Source organism: Scomber scombrus, chromosome 4, assembly GCF_963691925.1.
Source record: "Scomber scombrus chromosome 4, fScoSco1.1, whole genome shotgun sequence".
In the NCBI taxonomy this organism is placed as follows: Eukaryota; Metazoa; Chordata; class Actinopteri; order Scombriformes; family Scombridae; genus Scomber; species Scomber scombrus.
This window is the reverse complement of record NC_084973.1, coordinates 6,154,462-6,178,886: the sequence shown is the minus strand read 5'-3', so window position 1 is coordinate 6,178,886 and position 24,425 is coordinate 6,154,462. Positions and strand designations below refer to the sequence as shown.

The 24,425-nt window shown below is 38.5% G+C and overlaps 1 protein-coding gene across 1 annotated transcript; it reads right to left on the bottom strand.

The window, feature by feature from the left end:
• On the bottom strand, nt 1-22,266 carry erlin2 (ER lipid raft associated 2). The gene is made up of 12 exons (XM_062417768.1): nt 22,172-22,266; nt 18,835-18,947; nt 16,994-17,075; nt 12,432-12,478; nt 12,101-12,162; nt 11,766-11,891; nt 10,217-10,290; nt 8,096-8,154; nt 4,366-4,457; nt 4,177-4,266; nt 3,494-3,573; nt 1-3,394 (listed from the first exon to the last, which is right to left on the bottom strand). Exons 2-12 carry the CDS (start codon nt 18,939-18,941, stop codon nt 3,221-3,223), a joined length of 993 nt encoding a protein of 330 aa, XP_062273752.1. The 5' UTR covers nt 18,942-18,947; nt 22,172-22,266; the 3' UTR covers nt 1-3,220.
• Between the last annotated feature and the right edge of the window lie 2,159 nt (nt 22,267-24,425).

The window sequence follows — 24,425 nt, the reverse complement described above, 5'->3', positions numbered from 1 at the left end:
AAACACGCTTTAATTAAGAAGAAACAACCTATACATGTTAAGACTTTCATCGTAAATACAAAATCTCAATGACATCAATTTCTCAAAGAACAACCCACAGTACTTTATTGTCACGACGACAATAGTTTTGATTGCACATTCACAACTGAAATCAGTGCAAAAGCGTTCGCCTTTTTCAAGCCACTGAGCATCTTAATCCATCTACAAAAATCAATATTCAAATTAAAATCACTGCAAGTCACTTTCACCCCTAACAGGAGGAGCGTCAGAGAGCAGTGAAAATAACACAGCGTGATCATAGTTTGAACGAAAGACAGGAAATGGCAGTAGACTTCCATTCAAAAGATAAAAGCCAATCAGCTTCGTACTACAGCTCCCTGAATCAGTGCTTAAACATACAAACCAAATTACGTATTATCTTTGCCTTTATCAACAAAGATCAAGGAATGAGTCAAGATATGATGAGCAATGGTTCTTTGGAAAACCCTTATGTTGCCAAAGTGGAAATTAGACATAGTCATTGACGATAAATGACATATGTTAGTCAGTGGTCCTGATGGAGACATGATTTCTATAAAAAAAAAAAGGTTCAGAGGCTTCACTTGTGGACACATTTACATATAGAGAATGATATTTCTACAGATCAGGTGCTCTTTACAACTGCTTTCTATGGTTAAGACAGCCTGTATATTGTAATTCCTACGACCTCTTACTCCTTAACCCTTCTTGTTAAGACCCTGTTAAACAAATGCCCCAGTATGAGTCATCACAGCACTAATGACAGAGCAGAGCTGCTTCCCAAACTCCGAGTAATGTTTTTATATGGGATAATGATGTACCCATCTCAAGGATTCATTTGGACTGTTACCAAAGACTCGAAGGCGATACACTACAGCGTTCAATACATTTGTGTAAATACAATAGATTTTATAACCAGATATACATGAAATGTTTACACAAAGTTATTAAAAAAAAACTGCAGAAAACTATCAAAAGTCGATGCTGTACGTCTGCAGAAATGAAAAGTGGTTTACAAAAGCGACGACCCCCCGTCCCATCATGATCTTTTCTTGGCTTAGAAAACAGTCAAAACAAACAAGTCGCACAAAATAAAGTCTCTGAGCACTAAACATAATACAGTGGGAGAACAAATGCTACATACATACAAACTGCACACACAACCAAATGTCTTGCAAACATCACACAGTTGCACACAAATACGTCCCATTCCCCCTGCGCTCAAAAACAAACTTTACATAAACAAAACGAAGTGGACGATATTTCATCTGACAGCCAGCAGCTACAGCACAGTACATTCATCATTCCTGTGTTTTGTCTACAGTGACATTTTTTGGTCAGGGCCCGTATTTTTCAAGCAGTTCAGAGTTAGAAACCGTGGTCCACCATTCACAGAGTAATAGATGTTTGGTCCTTCGTTCATGCAGAGGAGGATTAAAGCTTTATTTCATTTTTTTTTTTTTGTTCATGTGAAGTCAGTCTTCCGTCTCACAGATTTAGAAAAGGAGATGCGGAGAGCTTCAGAGCAGCCCTGGCTGGACTTTTGGAAATGTAAAACTAAAAAGATGTTTTCTGTGAAGCAGCTACCTCATTCACAACACTTAGCCAGCTTCACAGAAAAATCAGCTGTTGTACTCAGGTTTAACTAACCAGGGCAACACACAAAAGGCCATGGTCATGGAGACGCCCTGTTGATATTGGGGACACACACAGAATCTGAAAGGGGATATTTTCTAAACACAATGTCCACTTGCTTAACTATTCACAGAGCAGTGAGATTCAGTGGAAAGCTCAGGGAATAGTTAACGCTATTAACAATATTTACCACAGATTAAATAAACATCATTTGGGTTGCTCAGGACTGGGATTCAATTATTTTATTTTGATATTATTATTTTATTAATTCATTCATTTATTGCAAGGTCTAATCCTAAAGATTTTCATAAAATCAAAGCCTGTTTTTGACACTAATCATGATCTGATTTTTTTCAGCAATAGCTATTAAATATATTTATATTCTGTAATCACAACTTTAGAAAGCAGTTTAATTTTTAGCGGGAGGGTTAAGGGATTCGCAGGAAACAGTGCAGCATGTAATCAAGTGTTACAGTTTATGATTTGATTTCATTGTTTACTTTCTACTGGCGCTCTTAATGCTGCATCAGAGCTGTGATAAATTAAACATTTCTGTTCTACTGCTCCTTTTTCAAACTAAAAGAGTTCAGCTGGCCTGGGGTAGGCTTTTATTGTGTACCAATACAGGAAATGCAAGCATTTGACGCAGAGGTTAACCCTTAGCGCAATCAATCTTGAAAAACGCTTCAACAAAACAATTCATTTTGGGCTTTTAATGACAGCGGATCAGGTTTAAATCTTGCAGGGAGTGATGGACCAGCGAGCAGTGAGATGAAGAGCTGCAAAAACGACAAAAAAAGAAAAAAAAAAAAGCAGCTGCTATTCCTCCAACTCATGGTCGCTCATGTCGTGATGGAAAAAAGGACAATTACTGAGGGGCATCTTTATTTAAAGAACATGAGATTGTTTAGCTGCACTGTAAACAGATTCTTTGTTGTATTTTGGACAAAGTAGCTGCTCAGCAAGTTTCTCCTACCCACAGAATTCTGGGACATGTACTCGATGTTAACACCAGTGTCCCCCAATCAACCAGGACCAAAATCTTCAGGATTACAACTTTATGCATATTCAATAATGTGTGTGAGGCTGTTTGTTGCAAGTATCACAGCTCCACGTGGTGTATGATCATTCTCAACGCTGATAACCACAGTATCACACATACTGTAATTATTATTATAAGGTTTGTAATCCTTGATGAATTTTAACCCCTCGCCTCAACTATCTTTATGACAAAATGATCATTTACTATTAACTTGCATGTAAGGAGCTTATCATAAACCCACAGGTGATGCTATTTTATCTATTTCCTCATTCACCTAATTTACCATTCTGAGTCTAGATTGTGATCATTTGCTATCAGAACAGAAGAAGGAAAAAGAATCCTGTTCATCCTAGTCAAACTTTGATGTCTAGCTGTGGTTCTGAGATGTTTGACAAATACGGGCCCTGGTCAGCAGAGGTCTTCTGGGGGCCAGAGGGAGAACCTCCCCGCCTTGTAGGTCTGTGCCCTCCAGCAGCTAGTCCTCCACCCCTGGGTGGTCCCTGTGAGTCCCGCTACCTTCCCTTGCTAATCCAGGTCCAGGATCTGCTCCTCCATAATCTCCACGGCTGCGGAGGCCTTGATAGAGGTGCCTGCAGAGTCCACAAACATCTGGGGGATGTCGCTCCCGAAGTAGATTTTGCTGTTGGATGCGATGGCTTTGTACTTCATGAGCTGCAGGTACTCTGGTGTTAACTTCACCTGCGAGAGTGATGAGAGAATTCAAATGATAAAAGAGCAGAGTGGACATGACCGTCTATTTTTATCCGGGCTATAACATGGTTGTGTGTTAACTTTTACCTTATTGGACTCAGCAGCTCTCTGTGCTGCATAGAACTCTGCATCTGCCCTGGCTTTCTGTCGGGCCAGATAGGCGCCGTCTGTGAATCGGAAACAAACAGAAAACCACTTTATTTTGCCTGGTTGCTCAGAAATTAGGAACACAGATGCTTGGATCTATACACAAGCATCTGGCCTAAACAGCTGCTTCACAGACTCGGACAAGAGACCAGTGACCAGTAGCAGATCTTCTTGGAAACTAACAGTTCTGATTGTACGCTGCACAGCTGGTGAAAAACATTTAGTGACTTACTCACATCATCAGTGTTTCTTTTTGTTTGCAGTTATCTGATCTGCGACTTGACATTGTTACTTTTTTACAGTGTGCTGGAAAAATACAGTGCTCACTTTGGATCTTGTTTTTATAATGACGTATAAACAAATATGAACTTGTCATCATGGGAAAAGCTAAGGCCCTCATAGTGCTGATAATTACAGTTTTTATAATGTATTGTGCTTATCAGAGTCAGCATGCGTAACACCAGGGCTGTGGCATTAACACATCTAAAGAGTATGAACCCATCGTACAGGTTATTACACGCACGCACCACCTCTGCTTTTCCCAGTAGGTTATTGTGACTCATATCTGCAATTAAAGAGAAAATGACTGGAGAATGCCGCCTGAACCTCTCCGCAACACAAACCTTCAATTTCAGAGATCCTTTTCTCAGTCTCCTTCTCCATGACTTTTTGTCCAAACTTGATCTCTGCCACTTGTGCCACTTTCTCAGCCTCTATAAGACAAACAAGTAGCAATCAGTATTCCAGCTGTGGTCTGTTTCAGGCACTTCTACCTAAAAAAAACATCCTGTTTTCCCTTTTTTCTTCCTTACCTATCACGGCTTTGATCCTTTCTGTCTCCGCCTCCTTCTCCACGACCTTCTGTGTCTGTTGCGAAATCAGCAGCTTTGTCTTCTCGCTCTCCCTGCGAAGACAAACAAGCACTTTGATATTAGAGGTTTTATACACGGCAACCATGCAAGTGTTTCCCCTTCATTTCCCCCATCAGTCCTCTGTTCAGGACTGTGTGGGCAGTATTTATATTGTCAACAGGTTCGTTAGTTATCTAATTATTATCTTAGCAGGATAGTGAGGGCCAGCCTTTAAAAATAATAGTACAGACTGGAAACATCAATGCTGCTGATGTGTGACTGTAGAAAATACCAACGTCTTGGGCAAGAAAATTTCCATTAAAGTACAACCAATATATTAGTCAACTGATATTACTGGCTGACATTGGCCTTTCACAGTTATATTGTGTGAGTGTGATGTTTAAAGATACTGTGAATTAACAATAATAATTCCATTATCGTGAAGTTTAAACACTTTGAACAACTGGACTCTGTCTTACATGATGAATCATTATTTGTCTGGCTTTTCATGCACTTTATAATTAAAACCCCTAAAAACGTGGGAGTATTCCACCAAGTCATCATTGACCTCAGTTGCAGTTCTGTTGAAACATTCAGTTGTGTTACACAGAGGCTGACTATTAGGTGAGTCTGTGACAAATAAAGTTTGGCAATTTGAGAAATTCAAAATGTTTATAGAAAAAACATTTTGTGTTTATGTTGGTTTTATTTCACTTGAAATGACATTTGCAACATTTTCTTTTAACCGAAAGAGTGCTCCTGAAAATGTCCCATGGTGTAACCACAAAAGTATGATAAATATTCAATATTTTATCCACCTACAGTGTATTTAAGTTTATCTATAAAAAGATTTACTTAATTTTAAAACATCAAATGAAAAGAAGTATTTCCTTCATTTAAATTTGAATGCGTTTTGTCAATATTGAGCAGGACATATCCTAAAAACAACCATTTTTTCAACATAAGTTGGGGCCAATGATGTAAAATGTGTTAAAAACCATTTTATTGTGTTGCCAAAGTGGATTATATTTAATCCACATTTTAGTTCACACTTATTTTCCTGTACATAATCAGATTTATATGAAAAAATACTGCTTACACCAAATGGACACTGGGTTGCATCAATGGGTGTAACCAGTATTTTTCATAACAATCTGATACACTGCCTGACCATGTTCCTTCCCAAATATGACAGTCAACAAGGTTCAATGAACTTGGTTTTTCATGTTTTTGACAACAAGAAATGATTACGATATTATATTTTAAATCCAGTCATTGTCCTTTCATTTAATAAATCAACTCACTTCTTCTACTGTAAATGATGTGCTAAAAAAAGAAATATATATATCATCAGAGATGATGTTATTATATTATAAAGAGGTCAGGTGGATCAGAGATTTTAGTTTGATTGTTTTAGTCTTGGTTTGTTTATTTAAATGTGAATAATTATATGTCATAGATGTTATGTTTGAGTAACATTTCTCATTGAAATGTATTATTGGAATTTTAGGTATTTTAAAGCTACTGTAATGTTCAAATGTAGGTTTTTTTATGATACATTTTTAATTAATGTCATCAACTACTGATATCTAACAACATTAGCATCATAAACTACTGATATTTGACTAAATAATAAAGTAGTAAACAATTTTGACATTTCATTTTAAAATCAAATTTGACACCTTGGTAATCACATGGCTTTGGTCTCAATATCTGAAATGTAATTCTTGAAGTAAATATTCATTTTAATGAATTCTTATGAATTATCAGTGTTTTCTAGGGTTACACCATGGGACATATAAATTGAGCAAACCAAACCAAAGTCCAAAAAATGTCAGTTTATGAGTAATTGTTAAGAGCTTCTACCTTGTCAGGCAGCAGTTGAGTGATTAATTGTATTCCATTAACCTTTATTTAATATGAAAGAGTAATATAATATAATAATATAATAATATAAGATGCGTTTATTTTCAAATTTGAACCCCTTAAAATTTGACTAAACCACATGGAAACATAAACAGGTAGTGTCATGTCAATGACCCGTAGCAGTCAGACATTATTGGCTGATAATAGCCAGATATATCAATATCACGTATGTGTTGCCCAATACGTGCTAAAAAATGTTTGTTTCTGGTGACTGTCATTAGATTTAAGTTTAACTGTCCAACAACAAAAACTGTGATGGCATGCATGACCCCATTGCTCATAGAAATAGGCCTGTCACAATAACTACTTTTGTTGGACGATATATTGTCTCTGAAATAATCGTGATAAACTATGTTATTGTCATTTGAAGATCATTTTATACCACTGATAGAATGATAATATAATAGTGTAATAATACTAGTCTCCACTCAAGACGTGCACAATGAGGAATGGAGGCAACCACTTGCTTAGCAAATGTGACATGAATAGCCTCTTAGCCGCTAATGTGAAGTGTGGCAATATAAAACAGGTAAAAAAATGATCAAGATCATGTCCATGTATCATACGATACATCCATATACAGTCATGGCCAAAAATATTGGCACCCCTGCACTTGACGCTATGGCAGGAGACCACTGCTGCATAAAAAAGGCAGACTGGAGTTTGCCAAAACTTGTGTGATGAAGCCAAAAAAAACATATTGTGGACAGATAAGTAAAATTATATCATGGTACTGTTTACAGAAAATGAAATGAGGACTTCAAAGAAAAGAACACGGTCCCTTCGGCCAAACATGGTGGAGGTTCACAGATGTTTTGGGGTTACTTTGTTGCTTCTTGCACCAGATGCCTTGACTATGTGAATGGCATCATGAAACCTGATGACTACTAAATCATTTTAATAAGTCTTAAATGTTATGAATAAAATTAACCACAAAAATATTTTCTAGTGTGTCCTCTTCATTAAAAGAACACAACTACTGGTTTAAAGGAAAATTCAAATTCTGGTACATCCGCTCACACTGACTCATATATTCCAAGTTGTTTAAACAAAAGCAGGCTCATCTAAACTCTACTTGTCATCTACATATTAAAACTGCATTTCCCACAACTGCAATATGTCAAACAGGAACCAGGAGATAGTTCTGCATAATTTAACAGCAGCTAAAAATTGGTGCTTTTGCCTCTGTTTCTTATTCCAACTAAGTGTGGTGATCTGTAAAAAATGTCTGATTTGACTAGTACTGTGGTCTGGCTTCATTTACAGTACCTACTGTAAGTGATGCTTAACACATTTTGCGATAAGGTTACCTTGGTGAGTCAACATTATAATAAGCCAAATACCCAGGCTGTAACAACGAGAACTGCTCTGCCTCCCACAGCGATCGAGAAGATTTACTGTAACTTGTTTTTAAAACGTGTCAGCTTGAAATATTAAGTCAAACATTCAGGTCATAGAAACAAGTCTTTTCTCTGACAAAGTATGTGTCTGACTTAAAGATGTACACTTTTCACAGCTACCTCAGCTGCTGTACTCTTTTCTCTTCTTATCACAGTTGCTGTGACATAAATACCGCTGAATCTTGAAGGTTAAGCAAGATGCTACCAGACTGACATGAAACAGCAGTGTCTTCCTCCTCAACAAGACCTGGCATGAGGAGTTGGATGAACATCAGCTCCATCCACTTGGGAGGAAAAATAAATACACAACACAGGCTTCGGGGGTCAGGGAACATTCCTCCTTTGGCATGGAGAGAGGGACTTACATGAGCTCGTAGTTCCTGCGAATGCTCTCTGGGATGTTGGGTTTTGTGACACGGACCGCCTGTGGATCGGTGAGACAGACAAACAGAGACAAAGAGAGAAACAAGTCAACTCTGTGAAGAGGGGGGATAAAGAGCGAGTTCAGTTTGCGGTGAGAGTGTAACAAAAAACTTGGCTATAAAAAGAAGTTTTCACCATCAGGGGAGGTATAAAAAAAGTAGTTGGAGAGGAGCCCCCTGTGTCAAGGATGGGCCAATTCAAACAAAAAGCAAAAAAAACATTTGTTTTTTCAGCCGTTTGTGGAGATTTAAGTCCAATTAGTAAAGCCCAGTAGGGAAGTTAACACTCAGGGATGATGTGTGTATGTTATAATGTTTGTACTTTATTAAACCTTTCTGAAAATCAATGTTTTGTTATGATAAATGTTCCAGGAAAGGGGCTTTGACAGACTACATAAAGGCTTTTGGTCTATCGGAAATTCTGTACACTGTATATCATTAGTTAGATGAGACTGTTTATAACTTCAGTACTCTAGCCTTTCTCCTAGATCACAACACAATATAAGAAATTGTTCCTGAACACTCTTAATACAGTTATCTCTTTGTTTCTGTCAAATAATTTTGGAGTCTTTTGACATTATAATCCCACTCTTTTCTCTTCCAGTAACATCTTAAAACATTGATGCATCATCCTGGAACTCCAATAAAAAACAAAGCGATGTAGCTAACCTCGACCATTATATAAAACATTTTGCTTGCGACTTGCAGTAGCTAGAAGAGCGACATCATGGATCAGAGTTGTGAGCGTGGATCTAAGTCAGCCACCTCCCTATCTAACAATTCAGATGATGGAGATGTGGATGGAGGCTAACGCTGCTCTACAGCTCCGTATCTCACTACGGCTTCACATTGCTCTGTTATTGCCAAGCTACATTTCTGAAGCAATCCAACTGACTCTGTCTTGTAAATATACTGTGCCCATATATTCCATTTCATTAAAAGATGACACATTAGTGAAAATAAAGATGTTTCACTGTGACTTCTAAAATGCTGTATCATATTTAAGAAGTTTTAAAAAGAAAGAAAGACTAAGAGTTGATAATTAAGCTAGCATTTCTGTGAGGTGCTTGAGCTAAATGCTTACAGTGACAATGCTATCATGTTGATGCTAGGCAGGTGTAATCTTTATTCATTCCTTGGTCACTATTAGAGCCCGACTGATGTATCGGTCAGCCGATATTATTGGCTGATATTGGCCTATCACGGATATATTGGTATCAGCAAATATGTTGTCTGATATGTGCTGATTTAAAAAAAATTTAAAAAAAAGATATATAGGCAGCAAATTATATATATTTGATCCTTTTTCGTAATTCAAGTTTAATATATGCATGTGCATTGATGTCATTTTATACCCTAACCCTAACTATAATATATCAATATCCAGGTGTTTGATAACCACATTTGAGGGATCATTGCAGAAAAATGTGGGTTTATGTATATATTCTATAAATATAACATTATCGTCCAATATATTGATATAGGAATTTTTTCTGCTCCCTAATATCGGTATTGGCATTGGACCCTAAAGTCCAGTATCAGCCGGGCCCTAAACACCATCTTCACCAAAGTTATTAGGATTCATCCTCTGGGAACCATGAATGTCTGTCAAACCATCCAAAAGTTATCCGGATATTTAAGTCTAAACCAAAGACTGATCTACTGACTCATTCCAAAAGTATTAATACTGATCAGGACAAGAATATCTTAGTCATATTTTATCACTGCAGTATATCTAGATTTCGTCAAAACAGTTTCATCACGTGAAATTCATCTGGAGGTGGAAATCGGATATTGAAGTCTCGTGTTCTTCAATCTAATAATATAAATAAAACTGAAAAACTGCATTTGAGCTTTATAACATTAGCGAGTAACACATTGTGATGGAAGTGATAATAATGTGTTCAATATTAATGTTAAACTAACAGGGTTAGTGCTTTATGATTAATGCACTTAATAATATCACATATTTTTTAACAGATAACACAATGTGGTTATCATGCAGTTAGTTTATCTTATTGGCTGATCATGGCTATTAGACTTTGACTAACGGTCTCACTGTACCTGTATGATGAGTCCAGGTGCCATGCCTGTTAGATCCTCTTGTAACGTTAGCTTCAGGTTTTCATCGATTTGGTCTGTGGGAGAAAAAGAAAGAGGGGGGTGGATGAGCGGATGCGAATTCAACTTTAGGAGAAATGGCTTCTTTGATTTCAAGTTTTCTAAAAGTGGATTAAGTCAAGAGTAACTATGATGTCAGGCAATGATTACTCCAACATACACATGGACACAATTATTGGGAAACCTGGCCATTTGGAGAGTCTGTAGGAATTCACTGGAACTAAGAGGCCCAACCCCTGAAAAACAACCTTTATCCCTCTTCAACCAAACTTTACTGTTAGTACAATGCTGTCGGGCAGGTAACGTTCTCCTGGCATCCACTAAACCCAGGCTCAACCACCAGACAGCCACACAGAGAAGCATGATTTGTCACTCCACAGACGTGTCCACTGCTCCAGAGTCCAGTGGCAGCATACTTAACACTACTCCACCCAACACCTGGCATTGTGCTTGTTGATGTAAGGCGTAGATAAATCTGCTTGGCCATGGAAACCAATTCCATGAAGCTCCTGGCGCACAGTTTTTATGCTGATGTTGATGCCAGAGGAAGTTTGTAACTCTGCAGTTATTGAGTCAACAGAGCAATGGTGACTTTTCCTCACTATGTGCCTCAGCACTCGTTGACCCCACTCTGTGACTTTACATGGTCTACCACTTTGTGATGGAGGTGCTGTTGTTACACTTCCACTTTTCATCAGTTGACCATGAAATATCTAGCAGGAAAGACATATCACAAACTGACTAATTGCAAAGATGAAATTCTATGACAGTAACATGTTTGAATTCACTGAGCTCTCCAGAACAACCCATTCTTTCACAAATGTTTGTAAATGCAGACTGCATGGCCAGATGCTTGCTTTTATTCACTTGTGGCAATCGGTCAAATAAAACACCAGAATTCAATGATTAAGGGGTGTGTCCCAATACGTTTGTCCATATAGTGTATGTTTTCAGTATTGAGACAAATATCAAAATGAACCTATTCAAGGAAGTCGTGTTCTCATCCAATACATGAACTTACAAGTGTTTTGCAATACATGTTTATTCTATAAGTGTAGATACTGAGAGCAGATCCTGATTGATTAGAACCATTAGAAAAAGTAGAAGAACTTTCAATTTGCTTACTGTAAAAAGACATTTTCCCCGTGTGTTAACATCTCTCATAATGAAGTGTCTCAACATTACGCCATGGTTTTGTTTAAAGTATGTGGACTATAGTAAGGCCGACATGTTGTAACATTCACAAGTATAGGTTGAATTACAGCCAAGAGACTGAAAATACAGCTAACACAGAGGTATGTGCATATGCTCCACAGCTGTTGCCAGTAACTTATTACGGGGTGAGACAAGTCATAAATTCTGGGTGTTTTGAACCTTCATCTTTGGGTGCCTACATGTTGTTTATGTAGAGTATCCATTAAAAAAAAGCAGACAGGAGGTATTTCAAAGTTAGTATTTATCTCACACCCAGTCTGCAGCCCACGATACTTACCAAACAAGCCAATGTAGACTTCCTGCAGTGAGTGAACACTGCAGAACTGGTTGAGCTCATGGTGAACCTTGTTGAATATCAAAGCTTTGTCGTAGTCTGCAGTAAAGTTCCTCACTATGTCGTAGACTGCAGAGAAGGAAAAGTGCTCGGTCAAGCCAGAAAAGACAACAAACACGCAAAAAACCATACAGTTATTTGGTTCTGCTGGGGCCGGCAGTCTAATGTCTCAGTCAGTGATGCGTTTGTTGCCAGTAATCCAAAAGAAATACGATGGACGGGAGTTTAAGATGAATACATAGTTTGCTGTTTTTGGCATGCAAAACAAATGAGCTTACCTGCTGAAGGAACGAGGTAGTTGACCACTTCTATGCGATCAAAGTAAATCATCACTCCTCCACTGAAAGAAAGAAAAGAGTTTATCATTTGAAGAAAAAACCTTTATCAAAAACACCATTGTGAGATAAAGTACATTGTGTTTTCAGTCTGGATGAGATTGGGGTGTTTTAGACATGCACTGACAAACCTCGAATTCCATGTTGATGTCATTTTATACCCAGTGAGATGCCTTATACAAGCATTGTGTGGGAGTGTGTGGGATACAAGATGAATGCTTAGTGTAATAGGTCTGGAGAGCACATGTGATACCAATAAAACTGGCAAACCCACCTTGTGCCACACGGTACATTCTTTACTTCATCTGTCTGCAGCGTCGTCTACAAGTGAAAAACAGTAAATCCATTAACTCTGTATGAAATCAGATAATTCACTATGGTAAATTGCAGAAACCTGGATGTACTTGAATCAAACACAGCAACAGGAACTCTGAAATCCAACACCATTAAGAAGCTGGATCAACATTATAAGCTTCACAAAGGTAGTGCGTGTCAGAAGGGCCTCAGATTAGGTCCTGTCCTTAATATTTAGACAAAAAGCTTTTCTTTTCCCTTCTCTGAGAGGCACACAGGTTCAAAAAGTGACTGACATTTATGATCTGAACTGTGAGACTCACTCAGTGTAATCCATTTCTAAATGTCTGGAAGCCACATTATAATGAATTTTTAATTAAGGCTTCCTGTGAACCTCTTTCTCTGGATGCATCCAGTTCCCAGCAGCAGATCTGCACTGGCAGTCAGAGTAGTACGTCATGTCATTTTCCTTTTCTTTTTTCTTCCTCCAAGTTTCCAGAGTTCAACCACAACCTGGAGACAGAGCTTTCACCTTTTATGAACCTCTAGCTTGGAACATCCGGCCTGCTGAATTGAGGTTTGCTCCAACACTGTCTTCTTTTTTTAAATGTATGTTTTATTACTTCTTTTTATTTTCCTTTGTTCATTAATAAACAAATATGTACACAGAGCTTAGTACTCATCACATAGAGTATTTCTAAAGAATGCTGGACCCCCAAAAGTGCTCTTTCCATTAATGTGATAAAGGAAGCTCCAACACTCTATACCACAAGTCACTTATAGGCGGACCGCGGTCCGGATACGGACCCAGACACCGCCCTATCCGGACCTGGACCTGTAGCTGATGAAATATTGAGGATTGTTAAATTTTGTCCGAGCGTTTCTATTTTAAGGGGCGCAGCTTCTCCAGCTTTTACGGTAAAAGTGGGGCAGCCCTGGGAAATTCCAAGACAACTGTCCATAGCCAATCTTCTCACGTGACGCTAATCAGCCAATCAAATCTGTGCATTCGGACATGCAGATAGACCACACTGTCAGAGAAAAGATTTGAAAAGAGCATCTGTGTTGAGATGTTTTTAATAAAGTTATTAGATGTGAAATTAAGTTTATGGTTAAAGTTAAGTTTAAAAGTAAAAAGGGATTCTTTTTTATTTTTCTAAAACTAAGCACTTCATTTAAGAAGCATGATCAAAACTTTCTGTAATGCACTTTATTTTAAAACGCCATCTTTACTTGATATACATTTTTTTTTTTTTTAATTATCCTATTCTTTTTTTATTCTGACTTTATGACTTATTTAAATCCCAAACGTTGAGTGTAAATACTAATAGATGTTGTTGCCATATTATGAACAGGAAATAAGGTAATGATGTATATGCTGCCCATCATTGGGATATCATGCTCTTTTTGCTGGGCTTGTGTGCTCATTTCTTGTTGTTGCTGTGTGGATTGGTCTCTGCAGTCAATGCATCTCTATATATCTCTATACATCATTTCTATATTTCTATTGCATGTTTGGCTTTGTCAGACAACCCTGTTAAAGGTTTCTAAGGATAGACAGAGTCATATGTTGTGAAGCCCTTTAAGGCACATTTGTGATTTGGTGCTACTAGTACAGTCATGATTGCTTGGGCTCCGGCTGCTACTTGAACGCACAGAAAAATTCATGCAGTTGATGCGAGATGTGAGTATGTACACCAACAACATGAAAGAAACTAACATTCTATTATACACAGATGTTACTAAATACGAAGCTAAATAACCTCATAGTAAATAAATGCTCTATTCTCATTTCAAGTAAAATAAAGGCTGCATTTAAAAATAAAATTATGTGGATCCTGAAATAAAGTGGTTTGATCATATTGGGTTCCTATTTTCTATGTCTTCAGTTCAGATTTTAGTAGTTATGTGTGCTCAAAAGATTTGTGCTTTGTCTGTAATGGTGCTTCATAATGACTATAGTATATGAGACAAACGGGTGTTGAACTGCCTGTGGAAGTATCTGCTTCATTTTAATGCAGATAATAACAGTCACTATATATTTGTTTCCGGTTGCTTCCAAAATGCGGGTGACATACGCTCAACAAAGAACCTGAACACCTCCTGTGTAGTCACGGCAGAACCCTGACGCTTCGCCCACAGCTCGCTGCTCTCTGGTATATATATATAAGTATATTAATACTAAACTGCACCAAATTAAAAACAACACTCCACTTAATTCCCAGCCATGCACACGCCAAGTGTGGAGTCAAACAGACAAATGGGTAGAGAGACAGGAAAGTCAAACATAAATACAAACAGAGATTCCTTTAGTAGATATATTAGTTGGATATTCACAGTCGACTGGGGAGGCAGTAGGGGGAAGACAACGATAATTTGTCTTTTGTCTCATGCTTCTTATCCCTACATATTTTTCTTTCTTAGGATTACTCAACATCACTGCTGATGTTTCTTTCGTCAGTAAGCCTCCCCTACGATTATAAGAAATGTTTTTCAAGTTCACTTAGTTGCCGTCGAGTCCACATGCCGCTAACCTCCTGTAACAGCCTCCATGAGTCTCATGTTTTATGTGTAAGACTCACATGTTAACGCTGTTGGTCATCATTTGTAAAAATGTCAGATTCCCACACAGTCTGACAACACTGCCAGATGTGGAGTCCCTCTCACATGGAGCAGGCCTTTTACTGTCCTCCTCTGTTTTCATCAGTTATAATAACAATAATATTTATAATAACTTACTGAAACAGAGTCTACAAAGTGTTTGGATGGACAAAGCAAAAACACACAACTCAGAAAGTAGTAACAATGCCAACATTAACAAGACAAAAGGCAAAGACAATAAAACACAATATGGCGTTTATAAGAAAAGATTAAAAGACAATAAACAATGAAAAACCAACATCACATAATCTGGGCTTTCCTCTAAGGCACATAATTAATAAGTAGCCAGCCGGGGGGGGGGGGGGGCAGCTGTTGGTGGTTAGGGTTAGGTTACGCCATAACCATGATCATATACACTGGTCTTAAATGTTGTTCTTTCCTTTCTCCACACCTATGGGCAGGAATAAACAATGAACATGAACATTCAAAGCAGGAGAGCATTGCTCCAAAGCCGTTCATATTATTATTATTAGCCTAAGTGTGCATGCATAATAGGCAGGCTATATTCATTTCTCAGACATTTGCTCTATTGTTATTATTATTAGTAGTAGTATTATTATTACCATCAATATCTACTCTATATATTATTATCATATATATATTATTATTATTACAACAGCATACTGCATCTTCTTTTATTCATTAGTGTAACTAAGTATCCCAGACGCTAATGCACCAATGAAAACTGATTTGCGCACCGAAAATAATAAATAGTAGGCTATACAAGCTCACATAGTATTGCATCATGAGGCGTTCTGGACTTGTTACTCTCTTATTTTCGGTGCATGACACATTCACGCAACTGAGTTTGCTATGAATGAACAACGCCAGCAGTCTGCAGAGGTGGCTACACAATTAAACACTCAGCGAAAATTTCTCCTTTTGTAACTAATGAAAGTACACTCTTACGAGAGCGTTTGGTTTCATTTGTACAACCGACAGTGTGTTTTGATGCCAGCACTTGTCGCAGGTGGTGCTTATTGAACGCTTGAAGAGAAGACTGGATTACCAGTAGGACATCGCTTTGGGCTACCGGTGGACGTACCGTTTTTATGGTGACAAAAGAAGCTCTGCTTCAGTAGTCTCCGAGGGCCCCGACACACTGACTCTGCTGAGCGCGCGCGCGTGCACACACACCGCATGTCGGAGCCGCGGATGAGTTTATCTCACTTGTGAGCAATGAAGTAGGCGTAGTTCAGAGTCATTTGTGGTTATTATCAGTACAAGCAGAGCGAATCACAACTTTAATGAGTGCGGTTCAGTTTGACATTATTGTCAGTCATAATATTTATAGCCTAGGCGATCGTGGAAAGCCCTGCGCATAAAAGCAAGCCTGTAGAAATGAGTTTTAAGAAGCGATTTAAAAGAAGTTACCCATTCCGCGAGCCTTATCTCCTCAGCCGAGGAGCCCTAGACAGAAGGGGCCCCACCTGAGGATCTAAGGCTGCGGACTGTCTCATACGGGGATCAACATATCTGTGGAGAGAAGCCAGGATTGGGATGATGTGATGTTGTCTGTTTAAATCGGTGAGAGAAGCCGAGTTGCTGGATTCTGAACTAGTTGGACGTGAGACAGAGATTTTTGTATTATGCCAGAAAGGAGGGAGTTACGGTAAACTAGTCTGGAGAAAAATAAGCATGAATAATTTTTTCAAGGTCAGAGTAGGAGAGCATTGGCTTAAGTCTAGAATTGTTCTCCTAGATTTTTCGCTTGGTAGGGACATTTTTTGGGGATTTGGGGGACTGAGCAGTATGATTTCTGTTATAGAGTTGCTGATATCACTGAGACGATCTACAGCAGCAGCTAGGCTTTTTGGATCACCAGGTCAAACAAAATAACCTAAAACAAAACAGAAAGTGAGTCCAATCCACTTGACTCACCTGAACAGGCTTGTAGGTGGTGATGAATGGAAGCATAAGATGGAAACCAGGGCCGCTGGTGGTGGTCAGGAGAGCCCCTCCCCTGTTAGGCACACACAAAACACAGGTGATAGCATGAACACATGCTATTGGGTAAAACTTTACAAAGGAAAAAATAGAGCTTTATCCTGAAGGAATTTTAAGATACAAACATAACATTTTTTTCCCTAGAGTTAATTATTAATAATGATAAAGCATCAATCTTTACTATCAGATTCAACTGTCAGGAAGGGAACAGTTAAGTCTTGGACAATTTAATTAAATTCTAATTAGCTGCACTAAAGCATGTAAAAGTTGACTTTTGTTTGATAAGAGTGTGTGATATTTACTACATGTCTTTGCAGGTGATTAATGCGCAAGAGTGGCAGAGAACTAAAGCTGGCTTTTTGTCAATCTTGAAGCTCTGGTATTTAAAATCCTCACTGTTTTATAGTTAAGTTGCTTAAGGCCAACATATTTGAAGCAGATGCTATCCTCTTTCTATTCTCAGTTGTACGAATAAACAGTTTAACACTAACACCTGCCAAAGCACCAGATGTGGGTAGTTGTTCTGCTTGGTGAGGAAATCTTGGAAAGGTGCACGCCACACCGGCAGGTAAATTTTTGTACCAAAATAGTTACGTAATGAAGCACCTGGCACGATGGCTCAGAGGAAATGACTCATGTTTGTACTTGTACACAGTGTAGACAGGTACATCATTTCTCATGCATGTCTAAACAGTGTTGTGAAACTATAGAAGCACTCGAGATGGTCTGACACGGACTACAAAGAAAGCATAGCATAAGCAGCACGTGTAGCAGAGCAGCAGAAGTGACTAATGACTGTTAGAGAAGCCCCGTTTACAAACAGATCTACAATCTACTTTCTCTCTTCTCTTCTCTCCTCTTCTCTTCTCTTCTCTTCTCTTCTCTCAGCGCAGGGTACACTGACAGCCAGCCCTGTGCTGACAGTGACGGGGCGCACCTCTTTGATCCGAACCGACACAGCCTGTTTGCTCATGCTTCGGGGTCGTTCAATAGAGAGTAATTGCAAATAAATATTGTTTTAATGTGTAACTATTGAAATGTTCACACAAGGGCTTTCATAAATTCCTACAGTGTTGGCACTGCCGCCTTTGCAGGTTATGAGTTGATGACATAACCTGCCAAGGCGGCAGTGCCCAGTACATATTCTTTTTCAGCCAGTATACACTGATCAAGAGAGCGCAGGAGAGCAAGAGAAGCCATGGCTAACTGCTAAGCTAACTGCTCAGCTAAAGTAACTAGCAACTGTGGGATTAGCAAAAAAGTCACTAAAAGAAGGAAAGAGCTCAGAGTGCTTTGGCCGAACTAGCATACGTTTGAATGTACAGCAGGTAATTAACCACTGTCAGGAAGAATATAGTCAAACTAACTGGGTTAAGACACAGAAATGCTAATGACATAGAAACTCTGGCAATGGGAAATGAGAAAATAGCAGCATGTCCCTCCATGTCATTTTATGATTGGTTCACAGAATTTATTGCATCATTTTCATAATAAATGTATGTGTAATATCAGGAAAGTTTACAAAAACTTAAAAGACAATATTTCAAATTACTACTATTTTTTAGATGCTTACCTTAGATGCAAATAAGACTCTAAAGTAGGCACTGCAATAGCTACTTACGTTGTATCAGTATCATTTCAATGAAAGATTACTTTGGCCAGTAGAAATTATGCTTTGCTGGTGGATTTTTTCATCTACAAGTCCACAAAATGTTAAATTCAGACATTGGTCTCAGACACAGAATTAAATACAACAGCACATGGTGCAGTCTCACCTGTAGTAAACTCCAGTGTGTCCCTCATCGATCTTGTGCACAGAGGCTAGAAGCCCCGCTCCTCCCAGAGCAGCAATTATAGAGAATATGGCACCCCACTGTGCCATCCTAGCCTGCACAAAAGGAAAGACAGCTTGTTAAAATGAGCAGGTGGGAGCAGAGTTTCTTTTTTGGTGTTCACATGGTGTCCCGTCTCGAATACGGCAATCACATTGTCGTGACACTCTCCCAACCGCACGTGTACTGATAAAGTGTCCGTCTCTGACCTGCGCTCACTCAGCAGCTTGTGTAGTACTGTAGTAACACGTTGGAGTAGGCTTCTTGCTCACTGGTTTATCTTCTCTCAGCTCAGGCTTAGCCAGGCGTCAGCTGGGACTCTCAGTGACCTTGTCACACTTAAAGAGGATTGAGGCATAAGTGCAAAAACATTGTAACCATTCTGGTCATTAAATACATCTGACAACACTACTTACAACTATATCCACATTATTTTATATAAATATTGAAGTTTATTTGAGCTATTTTAATCTGTGAGAGCTGGAGAGGAGCAGCCTCAGCTTTGATTAGGAGGGATTTGTATAGATACAAAATCTGGTGAACCTGCTAGCTAAACACTGGACTCTTGTAATAGTCACAGTGTTTACATAGCAACTTTTTACAATTCTACCTTTGTGTTTTAAATCCTATTCAATACAGGTTTTTGATAACTTGGCTTTGACCGTATCCTGATGATCTGTTCTGCAGTTTTCTTGTTTGATGTAAGCTTAGTCATGGTTTTCCTGGGAAACAGGTGAGTGTTGCTCATATGACGTCATAATCAACATATTAAAAAATAATTACTCCATTCATTTGCAGCCAACCCCACAGCACGAATAATCAAAGAAATCAGAGAAGCTAAATTCCAACTTCACAATGTCATCAATAAAAAGACACAATTCATGTTACAAAGACTACAAAACATTCATTTAGAACATAATGACAAATCTGGCAAATGCATAGCAAATCAACTGAAACGCAGTAAGGAGAATCTCTCATTTCAACAATCAAAAACTCAACAGGGAACATCATCAATGATCTACAAACTATGAACAATATCTTCAGATTTTTTTAGATGGCATTGCATTACCCTTACTAACACAAGAGCAAGCAGACAGCTAAGATACTTCATTAACATCTACAGTATATAAAAAGGCACTAAAAACTATGTCAAACAGTAAAACCCCTGGACTCTATGGATTCCCCACTGAGTTCTATAAATGCTTTTGGCAAACACTATCATCACTATTCAGTCATTCAGAATGGCAGAATAAAAACCCAAATCATCAGCAAAGCACCAGCAACCTTAGTTAAATCAGTTATCTCATCCCTAATTCACCAACATGAAACAGGATTTATTAAAGGCGGACATTCATCAAACATGCCGTCTTTTCAACCTGACAAATATATCCCACCAAAATGAAAATAAATTAAAACTATCATCCTTCCACTGAAAAGGCATTTGAAAAGTAAAGTGGACACATGTTATAAAAACTCAGAAACTTTAGCTTTGGAGAGTCATTTATATAACAGATTAAAAAATTCTATAACAAACCAAGAGCAGCAATCATGACCAACAACTTTACACTCCACTTTTTAATCAAACCATTAGAAGTAGCAATGTGCCAAAAACAGCAATACCACAGGAATCTGCACCAGTAAGATAATGTAATTGTTTTTGTATTATGTAAATACATTAAATCAGCCTGTATGCTTATGATTGCAATCGCCACAAATCAACAGCAACTGACAGCTCGGTGGAAGGTTAAAGAAATAAAAAACACTGAAATGTCACCCACCCACGTGGCACAATCCAGACTTCACTGCAAATAAATAAACACTAACTGGAATGAAAAAGATATTACACACCTCCACCACAATGTGACCATAATCACCATTAATGGAGAAGAAAAAACACTGCTCCAACCCTTTCCCTTGGCTGTAGCATTATCCCCTTCCATATGCATACTCAGCAATCTGGATTATACAGTATCAGCTTCACAAACAAAAAAGAAAAGAAAAGAAAAAGCCCAACTTGAAAAGTTCAAAAAATATATATCCAACAATTCTCATACATATTCTGTTGCTGATTAGTTAATACACAACACATGTAAATATAGGCATTTAAGTGGGGAAGAGAAAGGAAAAAGTGTGTGTGCGTGTGTATGTGGGAATGTGTATCTGTGTATGTATGAGCATAAATAATTATTAATAAAAATCATGAATAATACTAAACCCAAACCATTCTGCAAAACTCACCTGAAATGCAACAAACCCAAACAAATAACGCCCTCTCCTGGTTTATTTTTGTAATTATTGTTATTGTATTTTATTCACATGCTGTCACCTGTCACCAATATTATCTCCTGCTGCCTCTGCATTTGTTGTATGTCCATACTGCCTATTTATGCATGCACTAAATGGTGAATAAAACAAAAAACGATCTGAACAAAATCCCACATGAATACAACAATAACGTGTCCAAACACACATGTAATGTTTACCTACTTTTACCTACAGGTTGGATAAAAAGGTGTAGCTGTATAAATCACTTCTGCACATGAACGGAAGGAAGGAAATTCAAAAGTGTGCCAACAGTGTCTCGCCTCTTAAAATAACATGACTGCTAAACAATGTTCATGTTGCATGGATTGAAAATGTCCTCTGGCAAAGTCGGCATGTAAATAATCACATTCAGACACATCGTTAACTGTTATTTGAGCTCATTGTTAAGTTTTAAAGGAGGAGACATCTTCCTGTCCTGTGCATAACTAATAGTAACACCCGTTGTAGATCAAAGTTCAAAGTACACACTTTATTAAATTAGAAAAGCTTTAGCATGAATATGTATGCCGAATAGAAGGGATAAATATAAATATTTCTACACAGTAGTAAAGTAGTAGCATTGTGAAGGGAATGTGTAACTTATTGGAAAGGCAACCTTTAAATATGCAACGATTGAATGGAGTACGGTTTCGATAGCTTCGGAGCTAGCTGTGATGGCAAGATTTGAGCTGCTGTATTATAACCACCTCAAAGAGAGGACCTTCATCTTTTGGCAGCCCTGTTTAGATAAACTATCAGTTAGCTAGACGCTTCAACCTTCACTTTAGTGTCAGCCATGAAGCACAACTAGGCCAAATAGTGATTAACCTTTGCTAACGTTACAAGTTAGCAACACAATCACAGCACGCCACATGTCCTTTTTGGCATGATACCGTCGTGTTCAATAAGACTGGAGACGCCAGATACTTCGTTTAAATAGATAGCAACGTATGCTCTTCTGCCATGTAGGGCTTACCTGTTATTTGGTCCGAAATTACACTAACACACAGCAAAGTAGCGGCGTTAACTCAGGCACCTGCTGTCTTCTTCTTCGAAAGAGTGTTACTGCTCGGCCTCCATCTTGGTGCATTAGCTCCCCCTGCTGGACGGCCAACAAACAGCTTCTGTCTGTCACAGTGTTAATAGGGTATTGAGCAGATTTTACACACTTTTCTTAATTGGGTCTTTTGGTGGCTACAGACAGACCAGATATTAGTCATTTGTTTATTTGAATTAGAATAAACTAATATTATTTACAAGGTGGAGCAACAATTTCATTCAAAATTCACCCAATGTGGGAGAAAAAAAACAGAGTAACCGGAGGACACCTGTACTGATAATGTACAAACTCTACACAGAAAAGGGGTCCCAGTCAATTTGGGACTTTTTACTGTGAGGGCTCTAATACAAATAAATAAATAATTAGCTCAACAAACTGTAGACTCCACTTGCACTGACCCAAGTTATAAGCAAACTGTACAGCAAACTAGAGCCCTTCAGGCAGCAAGGGTCCCTCACTCAGGCACTTTCCATGAAAAGAAACTGTTTTTTGTACTGCTAAGTTAAGAATATGCTCATCAATCTACCAACTTGAAATCCAGAGTTTCCGTTGTAGATGGTATTCATATCTTGATTTCCAACACACCTTCCCGCTGTTCACAGCCCACCTCCAAATGAGTATTTGTGTTTTTTGTTTTCAGAGTTTTCTGAGCGTGACTACTCACCTCATTTCCCTTTAGCTGTTTAAGAACTGGAACTTCCCCCAAAAAATGAGCTAAAAGTCTTGTGTTAATGAGCCTACATGGCATTTGCATTACTGGTATTTCCCTGTATCTAGCCTCGCTCGGTATGGAAGTCATTTTTTTTCTTCTGATAACAGAACTTAGATCAAAACAACATGCTTTAGTGTAATAGTAGTCTCATGGTAATGCCACTAAAGTAGAAAATGTCCTATGCGCTACTACATTATTATAATTTTTTCCCAAAAAAAAAACCTCCACTTAAGGTATTATAAATACAAAACAGAACAATGTCCAGCCCCCCTGTGACCATAAAGAGGAGAAGCAGTATGGAAAATGAATGAATGAATGAATGAACTAGACAGTGGTTCACTCAGTTACTATACTATACCATACTAATAGGAATATTATTGACAAATGCTAACTCTTTCTCTACCTACCAGAAAAGTCTGATCAACTATACAATCCCTCTCACCAAAAAACAATCCCAAATAACTGTGGCAACAAAAGTCTGCTCAAAAGGTGCTCCTTGAATACTGAATGTTGCATATTTCACTTTTTTCTCATAATGATCAAATGTTAGTTGTATTGGAAAGTCTCCTTGACTTTAATGTCATTAAGAATTTGAATGTCAATTAGAATTTGTGTTTCATCCACTTTCCCAACATGAACAGCAGATGGCGACAGAGACCAGATGACAGGCGCTGCTTCATTTCCATGAGAATTTTTTGGAGCCGGGTGCAGAATTCCACTATTTCAGTCTGCTATGATTTCACCATTTCAGATTTTACAGGTGTTCACTGCTTCCTTGCACCATGTGTTTATTTGAATACTTCATTCATTTGCAATGGATAAGGTTGACTGTTGGTTATTAGTTAAAGAAAACAAAAAGAAAGTTTTGCATTTAATAAAGAAAATAATCAGTCTATCAATCAAAGAGGGAGTTATTGCAAAGCTCACAATGTCAGTTGTATGTCATCGTAAGTGATCTACAACCCTGAGGTTGTTGACACTAAAATGGCTGGGGTGTTTTATTTTTAGACGTTGGCCTCTTGAGAAACTTACAAAGGACCATAGCTAACCCCTAGGTGCTGCAGTGGCAGCTCTGTGCCGTGCATTTTAAACAGAGAGGGGCGGATTGGGAGGACGGGGGGGTTGGTGGGGGAGGTAAGGGGTGGTGGTGGCAGACAACAGAGCAAGGGAAAAGAAGTTTGTCAGAGTTCATTAAGTATCAAGGGAACATCGCTGGAACTGGCAGCGTAAGCCGCGCCGGGGCCCTAGTGCCATTAATCACGACTGACAAGAAACCAGGGGCCGAGGGAGGAGGTGGAGGGAGGGAGGGCCCGCTCTGCCAGAGACTCTGGTAGTGATTATAGAGCGGGGTCCAAGCAGTCTGGGCCACGGGTGTTGAAGGTAAAGCGCACCACAGCCAAGGCTATGAGGTTGAGGTACCTTTAGATCACACTCATATAATCACAAAGCGACTGACAG

What these genes read in the sequence shown, in the direction of transcription:
- erlin2 (XM_062417768.1), bottom strand. Translation starts at nt 18,941, where the DNA reads ATGGCACAGTGGGGTGCCATATTCTCTATAATTGCTGCTCTGGGAGGA. An exon ending in AATGTACCGTGTGGCACAAG is followed by an intron (nt 12,163 to 12,431) that starts GTGGGTTTGCCA and finishes TCTTTCTTTCAG; the next exon opens with TGGAGGAGTGATGATTTACT. An exon ending in CTACCTCGTTCCTTCAGCAG is followed by an intron (nt 11,892 to 12,100) that starts GTAAGCTCATTT and finishes CCTTCTCTGCAG; the next exon opens with TCTACGACATAGTGAGGAAC.